The 10,562-nt window shown below is 45.3% G+C and overlaps 1 protein-coding gene across 6 annotated transcripts in view; it reads right to left on the reverse strand.

The window, feature by feature from the left end:
• The window catches only part of BICD1 (BICD cargo adaptor 1), a 167,436-nt gene extending 166,640 nt beyond the window's left edge, over positions 1 to 796 (reverse strand). For all 6 annotated transcript variants that reach the window (XM_021540005.2, XM_031507959.2, XM_021540007.2 and 3 more), the window contains exon 1: positions 512 to 796. In XM_021540005.2, the coding sequence (XP_021395680.1) occupies positions 512 to 724 (213 nt within the window). In that variant the 5' untranslated portion in view covers positions 725 to 796. The remainder of the gene's footprint in view (positions 1 to 511) is intronic.
• Positions 797 to 10,562: the final 9,766 nt, after the last annotated feature.

A 10,562-nucleotide genomic window follows, 5' to 3' on the forward strand; every position in this document is an offset into this window, starting at 1 on the left:
AGCCCCCCTCCCCAATGGCAGCGGTTCCCCTTACTGGCAGACTAAAGCGGGTCTATAAATAACTTCAAAAGGAATTGTCTCTCTCCTCACGCACTGCAGACAGCTGTTTACAGAGATCCCGACTCCGTATGCACTGCGCTGGCCCAGCTCTCATCCCACTGTTTCCTTTGCTCTTCCTAAAAAAGCCTTGGGCGATGCGGCGCAGGTAGAACCGGGGGGACCCTCCCCTGCCGCAAACGCCTGTCCCCACAAGTGGAGGCTGCCGGCGGCAGGAGCCGGAGCGCCGGGGGAATTTCTCAGGGCAAGGGGCTGCGATCTCGTGTAATCCGTCCTTAAGCGCCAGGATCCCGGCTGATCCTCGGTCCCGGGAAGCCCCTCCTCCGCACCGCGTCCCCGCTCGCCCACCTGCAGCGGCTGGCGCGGGGCCGGGCGGGGACACGCGTGGGGCGCCCCGCACCTGCCCGCAGCCCCCGGCGGCGGCGGGGCGAGACAAAAGCCCCGGCTGGCTCACCTCCTTCAGCTGCTCCAGCTCCTGCTTGAGGCCGTCATACTCCGCCTCCAGCTCATCATACTGCTGCTTGAGGGTGAGCTTCTCCTCCAGCACCACCAGCCCATACTCCGCCGCCTGGATCTTCTCGTGGGTCGTCTCGGAGAGCTCCCGGGTCAGCCGCTCGATCTCGCTCTTGTAGTGGTCTGCGCCCTGCAGCACCTCCTCCGCAGCCATAGCCCCGGCGGCTCTGCCGCGCCGCCGAGCAGGCAGCCGGGGGCGGGCGCGGCCGAGGGGCGGCACCGGCACGGCCGGCCCGGGGGCGGCGGCGGGCGCGGGGCCGGGGCCGGGGCCGCCTGCGGCAGCCGCCGCCGAGCGCGGTCCGCCCCGCCGCGGCCGCGGCCGCCTCCTCCCCCGCCGCGGCGGCGCCTGGGCTGCCGAGCCCCGCTGCCCGGGGAGGCGGCGGCGCGCTGGAGGCCGGGGCGGCGAGCGGGGCGGCCGGGAGCGCGCCTTCGTGCGGCGGCTCCCGCGGAGATGCTGCTGCTGGGCCCCCGCCTCCTCCCTTCACACGGTCCCTCCCCTGCGCTCTTTAAGATGACAGCGTCCTCAGGTCTGGCATCGCCGCCGGGCGGGCGGGGAAGCGGCGCGGCGGCAGCGGCGGAGCTGCCGGAGCGGTGCGCAGCCGGCCCCGGCGCGCCGGGATGTCGGCGCTGCGCCCGCGGGGCTGCTGCCCTCCCGCCCGGGGCTGCTGCCCTCCCGCCCGGGGCTGCTGCCCTCCCGCCCGGGGCTGCTGCCCTCCCGCCCGGGGCTGCTGCCTTCCCGCCCGGGGCTGCTCCCTTCCCGCCCGGGGCTGCTCCCTCCCGCCCGGGGCTGCTGCCCTCCCGCCCGGGGCTGCTCCCTCCCGCCCGGGGCTGCTGCCCGCCCGCCCGGGGCTGCTGCCCTCCCGCCCGGGGCTGCTCCCCTCCCGCCCGGGGCTGCTCCCCTCCCGCCCGGGGCTGCTCCCTGCCGCCCGGGGCTGCTCCCTGCCGCTCCCCTCGCTGCCGGTCCCTCCCGCCCCTCCGCCGCCGTGTCCGCCGCTCGGCTCTGCTCAGCGTGCTGCAGCCATGGCCGCAGCGGCGGCGGTGCGGGTATCAGTAGAGGGAGAGATGCAGCCCAGCAAACTGCGGGAGCGGGGGGGCGGCAGCAAGTATCCCCCTGCTGTTTCGGGAAACTGGGAAAGCAGAGTTACCCGCTCTCTTCCCTGCCCCCGGTGAATGAGGGCGTTTGGGTACGGTCAAGGCAACCTGAATGCGAAACAGCAGCGGGGTCGGGGCATTGGGCTAGGGCTGCTCTTCCATCACCATTAACACAAGGTCTCAGTGCCACTGATTAGACAGCAGGACAAAACTGATTCAGCTCAGATGCGGTCACACCATTGTTTCTCTGTCAAATTAACCGGAGGACCTGATGCATAGATTATGTCAGTTTTATGCTGGCTTTATGCTGACTTCAGAAAGACAGATGCTACTTGTCCAGCATGAAATTGGAGTGGTGCAGACAGACAGTAGCTGATCTCTTCCAAAGCCTGCCAGCAAAAAGTTAACACACCGGATTAGGCGCATTTTACATATTTGAACTGGAAGAGTGAGTTCATCCTGGATCAATGTCATAGCCTTTTTTTTTTTAATACTCGGAGTTTTAGACTCCAATTTACTGTTTCTTCAAACTAATGGCCTGCAAACAGACTTGAATTGATATTGGTCAAGTTTTGTTCTAAGTACTAGCAGGACCTGTTTTTCACGTTTTACAGACTTTTTTTTTTTTTTTTAATGTTCTCTTTTAGAGGTTGACAACTGAATTAGAATTTCCAAATGGAGGTTTAAATAGAAGTTACCTGTAAGAAGATGGATGTCACTGCCCACCAATGCAGCACTGTATTGGAAATTAAAGACAGAGATTCCCTTTCTTATTGACCTGATAATGTGATTTTAAATAAGTCACATCCCCTTTCTACCATGGCTTCCCCATTACTAAGAAATAGGTAAAAATTATTAGACTGCTCAGCAAAGTTCTTTGAGATCTGCAAATGGAAGCACTAACACTAGTTACACAATATATGTATATGGCATATATAAATTTTACAAATATATGTGCATGCATACATAACTAATACATCGTAATGCAGCCTGCACAAACACTTCTCATTGACTAGAAGGCATTCATGGAAGAAGCAGTTAAAGTAATGGACATTCTATCCTTTTTTAGCTTGAAAACCACTTCCAAAATGCACATTTTTAATAAATTCTGTTGTAAAAACAAGTGTGAATATTAATATATGAGAAGAGGGAGTGGCTCTCTTTGATGACTGAATGCCAAAAAAGAGAACACCAGTATCCCACCTGTAATTCCCATGAGATAGCTAACCTCAATGCCCTTTTCTTCAAAGACAATGAGAGATTCCACAAATCAGAAGGGGAAAAAAAAAAAAAAGCTCAAAATTCAGAGAAGCAAAATGTTCTCTCAAGAGCTTTTAGAAGTTCTAGTCTAGTTGCCTTTCTCAGCTTTGCACCTAGGCCACTGTGCATGGAAATGTTTATTGAGCATGGGAATGGATCAGAAAACAAACATGTTTGAGACCAGTGCTAAAAATGAGTGTTTGGGTCAAGGATAGTGTGGAAACTGGCTGAAACAACAGGATGCCTACAGCTAATCAAGCCTTGATGTGACGCCACTTAACATCGTTTAGTTGACAATCTCGCTCATAAGCCAAGGGCAACCTCACCTTTCCTCAACATCTGCACCCCAGAGGGGAAATCTGGCATTTTACAGTGTGTCAGTTTTTCTGCAACACCCCAAAAAAAAAAAAAATGCAGTATAAAGGGCAGGTGTGGTGCCCTGTGCAGCAGTGCACAGTGACTGTGAAGTCCTCAAGCTACTCTGAATTGAAAACACCAAGATGCCTATGATTTGCTGTGACTAGTGCCCACTTATCCCAATTCTTGCCTCCTAAAATGTAAACAATATCAACCTGGATTCTTTGGTGGTATTTGTATTTGTTTTAAAAACCTACTTCTTAAAAAGACTTCTTTGAAAAGTTCTCAGATGTCAGGGGATTTTTGTTGTCAGTTGTTAGTTTCTCTGCACTGACTACACCTGGGCTGGGCAGCACACACATGGATGCCTTCAGACATATATATTTAATTGAGTGAATCCCACCTTTTACTTCTCTATCTTTTCTTTGATCTAAAAAACAGCACCTACATTCTGTTGTCAAAATTCTCCATCTGTATTTATAATGGACTACTAAGGTCACTGATGGATCTGGAAAATATTCAAGGTTCCTTTCCCTGTTACCAGGAGCTCTGGTTTTGCCTCATTCCTGACTCTATGGAGGTGAGAAAAGATAGATGATCTTATAATATAAATAGTATCTAAGTTTTAGTCAAAGTCTTCATTAAAGAAGGAGGTGCTGCAGCATGACCCAGAGGTGGTCATTCCCTAGGGATTATCTCGTAACAGAGGCAGTGGGACCACCTCTGATGGAGATCTATGGCTTTCTGGAGTGCCTATGATAAACTATGGATTCAAGTTTCTGTAGAGTGGTGCCAGCAAAGCTCTGGTCTCAGTCACAGTTGTGGTACCTTTAGGAGCTCACTCCTCAGTATAGATAGCCCTAAAACGATGATATTGGCATTTTAAATAATTCTACTGCCCTTGTGTGATCACCTCACATTGGTTTAAGTCCTGCTGCAATGCTTTTAGGTTTTCTGCCTCCCCAAGCTCAAAAAGCATACCCTGGTCTTATTAAAGGTTGGCATATCACCCTGCATTGTTATCTCCTTCATTTTGCCTTGTGTACCACCTTCACATGAATACTTCAAACAAGTTTCAAGTAATTTAGTTTACATGCCATTCCACATACCTTCATAAAATAATCTTCCTTCTGACTGCATCCATTTCATGGGCATGAAACTGAATTCCTTTGAATTCCTGACACGTGATACAAGTGGATTCCTAAACCAAGGATAATAGGTTCCAGTACTGATTACACATTCTTTTAACAATTCAGATATTCAAGGACAGGGAAAATGTTACAAATCAAATCTTACACAATGAATTATTTAAATTTCAGACCATTTAAGAAGCATTTAATGACCTGTACGAAGTGAATGATTGATTGGTTCTATGCCTTAGTGACAATGCAGCTGTAAAAGCAGCCTGTACTGTATGGCAGAAGGCTGAATCTGCACCTGCAGCATGCACACACATCCCTGTGAGTCCATTTTATGGAGTATCTCAGAGCACCAGAGCCCAGATCTAAGCAACTGCTAATTAGCACTGTTTGGCAGGCTCACCAGAGTGGCCGACGTGGGAAAAACAACAAGAAGAAAAAGAAAGGTATGAGGACCAATCTGTCATTGTTAGTGAAAATGGCATTGATTTCCTGAAGGGGAAAAGAAGGGAAAAGCACTGAGAGAAGTCTCTATGGGAACTGTGCTGGGTCTGGTTTGGAAATAAACAAGTGGCTGTTAACACTGCCAAAGCTTTATCTTTCTGCAGCACTGAATATAAACACCACCTTTGTAATGAATGGTCAGCTAGAGATAAAAGGGAGACTCTGGGAAGAAAATGAAATTTAAAAAGATATTATGAGATCCTAGTCCAATAGAAATGGTAATAGGTATTAAGAAAATTCATTTATGGAGAATGTTAAGAGAAACTAAACACAGGAACTAATAAACAATAATACATATAATAAAAAGTAATGATTTTTCTCTGATGAATGAGTGTCAGCATTCAGAAGAGAGGCTTTCAAACAGCTGCGTCCTTATATGAGTCCTCTGTAAACTGTCTTTAAAGGATCTGAAAATGTACATAATTTTATTTTTTTAAGCCTATTATCAGGTGGACTTAAATGTGATAAACAGGAAACTGTAATTTCACCAGGATAATTTTGGGCTCCAAAAAAGCTGGAGGTTGAAAACCACTTGTGTAGAACATATGGAACCTGAAAGGAAAATGGAGTAAAACAGAACACTTCAACAAGGAAATCAGGGGAAAGGGTTTCACAAAAATAGTTGCCAGGATGTTTTCTGTGTAGTGAGCAGGGGTTAGAGAATAAAAAATGAGTTTTACAAGAAAACTACAAAAAATTAAGTGTAAGGACATTAGAAAATACAGTCAGCAATAACTAAACAGCCGACTGACACTTGCATATAGAAAACCTACAGACTGCAGCAAAGAATGTGAATTATAACTGTTATACTGAATAAATCATTTCAGCCTGAAATGGTGTTGTTTCAGCAAGTGTTGCACATGGGTCTTGGTTCAGCTCCACAAATGTAAGCTGAGTCTTTTAATGGACAGCATTGCCCCCAGGCTCAAGATCCAGGACACTGCTCTTCCACTCTATGCAGAGACTCAGAACACAAATAAAAATGGCTGAAAGGAACACAGAAAGGATTATTATGCCTATTTAATCTACTGTGCACTTTCCTGTGACACAAGGAAGACATGCCCACTAATAATCCTTTGTCCAAACAACTTGTCAGCAATTTAGCCTAGATAAATCAGAACCTGTGGGGATGACCAAGGGTGTTTTCTGTCTGGAACACCTGGTCCCTGCACATGATAGTAAAAGGTTTCTAAAATCATGGGGAATTCAGGGAGTTGGAAGGAAAGTTGGGCTTGGTAGGCCCTGGGAAAATGTTATGCCTTGTCTTTACTAGATCATGTGAAAAGGCACCTGTGTAATCGTAATATGATAAATGGTATGATTGTTAGATGTGATGATTGCTTAGTAATTAGATATAATTATTGTTTAATCATAACAAGAATCATGAGAAAATATGTCTGGGGGTTTGAGAGGGCATCACAAGAAATCCATGCTTGGATGAGATCAATGTATACAACAGAACAATATAAGCTTAATAATTAATATGTAGTTATATAACAATAGAATGTAAGACATGTTCCACTCGGAACCATGTTGGAGTCAGATTTGGGTCTGTACCCCTGATTCCCAGAGCTCTTCAAATAAAAGCACCTGCATATAATCATATCCTGTGATTATGAGTTCCTGAACACTAACACACAGAGCAGAGGCTTTTTGCTCCAGCAGAGATGCCCAAAGCCTCTCATAGCTGCTTACATCCCCCAGCCAGCTGCTGTCCTCAATGCCAAAAGGCACAGGACAATGCCTTCTTTTCTTGGCAGTTCTATTCTGGCACTTTTCAAACCCTCTGGTTTGTTGTGTTTTTTCCATTCTCTCACAAATCAATTTCTCAGTCATCTTTAGTGTGTTTCTGGGAAGTGAAATGAGGTTATACATTATTCCTCCAATCTCCTTCTTCCTTTTATTATGTCAAGTCACTGCCAACAGCTTTGGAGTGAGTGGATGTGCAGAGCTGCTCAGTTCCTCAGCTTCCTCTGGTCACCACAGCATGGGCAAAAGCAGCTGGCAAAACCAGAATAATAGGTAGATCACACATTTGAAATGTGATCTGACTGTAAAATAAAAATTAGACTGCAGATTATGATCCCATTTTGACTAGTTTATCTCCTCAGAAGTCATTAGTGTGGGAGAAGGAATTTCTGTATAACAATGTGACTTGTCTTGATATTGACAGCCTAGAATCTGCAGTGCACCTATTAAATATAGCTTCAAAAGGCACTTATTTCAGCTAAAGCTAGCATTTGCCTTACATTCCTTATTGTGCATCAATGACTCAAAACATTTACAGACAGTGATCACTGAGAGAGAAACTGAAATTTTTATGTGGAATTTAATTGTAACGCTGTGTTGATAATGTGAGGAAAAATTGATTCAGATACTATAAAAAGCATACGATTTAGTGATTTTTTTCAAGAGCTCTAAGCTAACATTTCATCACTCAGCTTCTAAACACACATTACAATGAATGCAGAGCACACAACACAAAGAAAATTACAGTATATTTCTATTAAGTGAGTGTGGCATTTGGGAAAGATGCCAGGTTTATGACACTGTCCTATAAACTTGGATTTTGTTAGGTTTTTATCAAAATACCTAATACGGAATGGGTGGTGTGTATTCAAAGCACTAAAACAATGGATTACAAAGAAGGCATCTGGATCAAAGCTACAATTATTTTCCTCAGCTAAGAGAGGAGTCAAAGTCCAATTAGGAGATTAAGATCTTAAAATGGAGACTGACTTCCGTGGGAATTTTCCCTATCACTTTTGGTGCATCTTGGATTAAATGATTGTTCTACCACAAAGCAGGGTACTGCAAACTTAACTACTTCAAAATCCTCTCTAGAACTTTTTTTTCAATAATTGCATTTATACTATAAATGCTTTTTCTTGTAATATATTATTCAACCTACAGACAGTGATTGCAATAGCTGAAACCAATACTGCATAAAATTATTTATTGTGAATTCTGTATTGTGAAATCTAACCTTTTAAAAAAATGGAAACCAACAAAACTTTCAAAGGTGTGGTTTGTTTTGCTGTAATATTTTGAGCTATTTTCATTTGCCTTATGCTTTCTGAGCTAGATCAAGACTGGCTGGTATTTTGTCCTAGATTTCTTACAATCAAGGGCTTTATTCTTACAAAACAAAACAAAACCAACAAAAACAAATAAACAAAAACGCCTCCAATAGATTATTGAATTAACTCATGACTTTTGAGTTCCAGGAAAGATGGACTCTAACTAAAATTTTCTAATTTTTCTAAATTAGAAAAACATCACGAGCATGGAACAGTTTCCAACGCTCACCTTACAGTCCCCAAAACATGACTAAATTCCTAGAGGTCTCCTGGAGGAGAACATGGTAAGGTTTTTTTGGGTGAAACACTTTTATTTCAAAAGAAAGTCTCGTCAATGCAGATATGTAGGAAGCTTGTTGTTGTATTTTAACAGTAACTATCTGAATGTATCTAGCTGGGAAATATTAATATAGTGTAAGATGAGAGTAAACCCATCCTATCATGTCAGAGCCTTTCCTGATATGTGCTACCATTTGGGAGGGGGCTAAAGTTTCTGTGAGGTTCTCTTGCTAGGCTTTTTTTTATTCCTTCTCAATGATCAGCAGTTTTTGAAGGCACAGCAGATGGAGCTTGGCATGGAGAGAATATGAAGTGGGGATATAGCCACCTTTGGGTGCTGGGTGCTACCCTTGCTCACAGCAGTTCCTGGTACAAGCAGGGGGAAAAGGCAAGAGGGATGCTGCTATTTGCCTACCTTTGTTTGCCCAACTGGGCAGCAGAGGATCAAGGGAGAATGGGAGAAACAGTCAAATTCTTGCCAGCAGTGTGCAAAATTGAGAAGAGAAGTAACAGATGGTAATTCCTTTGATAGCAAGGAACCCATCTGCTACTGCTCCCCCTTATGAGCTGCTGGAGACACTGTGTGGAAAAGCTTCAGAAACAAGTTGTGAGAGGCAAATGTGAGTGTGGGTTGCATGGAGAAGATGGAAGAGAGAGTAGCTCTGCTTGTGGAAGGGGACATTACAAGAAGAAAGCTGTCCTTCTGCTCAGCTCTTGGTAAGTCCCAAAATAGGCTTGTGAAAAGTTGAAGCAACTCAGTTATATAGGACAGCATGCAAAGCAGCTGCTCCCTGGTGTCCCACATTGAATACGCCAGTGAGAATAGCTTGTGAAAACCTGGCTGCAAGGGAAGTCCACTCGAAGCTCATGCAGTAGCTGTTGTAGAATATCACAAAAGTGACCCAGTACCTGGGAAGAATGAGCTCTGAACTTCAATGATTGCAGAAGGCTAAGTAATTCCTCTATTAAACTATATTATACTATAATTATATTACAGTAACAAGAACAATAACTAACTAGAAAAACCTGTGACTCTCTGCTGAGCATCCCAACACAGCTGTTGGATCCAAGTGGTCCATGAATCCAAACAACCATCACCAGAATCCAATCAAGCAATCACCTTGGGTAAACTATCTCCAAACACATTCCACATGGGGACAAACACAGGCACAGTAAATGAGATAAGGATTGTTTTGAACCTTCCCTCTGTGCTTCTCCAGGAAAAATCCTGAGAGAGAGGGAATTAGGTCTCTCCGTTCAGAGAATGTGAATGCCACAGTATCAGACTGCACAGTCCTGCAGAACAGCTCACTTCTGCTACTGACATCCTCTCTGATCACCTCTCACTCTTGCCTGCTTTGATGAGCAGAGGTAATGTATCTTGATATTACATAACATTGATGCCTGACAACTATCATTTATTATTCCTTTTAAAATTAATAAGTTCATGAATCTTTCTGCTTTTCAGGCTGTCTGAGAACACAGGCATCATCACATTTATCTATGGGATATGAATGGAACAATGTCTGCAAACACGGAGACATCAAATTCCCTGTAAGAAAGATGGTGGTCTGGAGCACTCATTACAACCACAGAAAAATAAATGTGGGCACCTGATTGCCTTCCTGCTTCTTCCTGACTGACAGCTGCTGTGCTGTCAGCTGCAGATCACCCAAAGCTGTCACTTGTGAGAACCCCGGGCTTGGTCTGGGGTCTCATGTGGTGGTAAAGTCTCTCCTCCATCCTGTGCTTCCAAAGAAAAACTCCACAGGCTCTTGTTGTTTGGTCTCAAGGCAGTTATTGTGAGTTATCTAAAAGATTGTGTTCGCAGGCTGCGGCTGCTTGGTCAGCAGCCTGGGCAGACACACACACACCCTGACATCCTCTCTGTCTGCTGTCTTCTTCTTCTCTCCCCCCGCCCAGGGCTGCTGCTATCTTTTATATGATATATTACGTATTACATGTTTATAGTTTTCCCCCAATACCTACTACCTATATTACAGAGTGCTTTTCTACTCTAAACCAATCTGTGAATGCCAGCATCACCAAGAACATGGAGGCAAGGAAGAAGGAGGAAGAACAGGATCAGCCCACTTTCCTCCATATTAGAACTTCTGACCCCCATGTACAAAGTAAAAACCCCCCTGTACAGGTTCTAAAACCCCCCTGTACAATACTAAAAAAATTTCCCCTCTGTTTTGTAACTACTTTTACTATACTATCCAACCTTTTTTGACTGCTTGTTCCACCTCCAAAGTTGCTAACTCATTCCATGGCTCAA

The sequence above is a fragment of the Lonchura striata genome, chromosome 5, assembly GCF_046129695.1.
Source record: "Lonchura striata isolate bLonStr1 chromosome 5, bLonStr1.mat, whole genome shotgun sequence".
Lineage (NCBI taxonomy): Eukaryota > Metazoa > Chordata > Aves > Passeriformes > Estrildidae > Lonchura > Lonchura striata.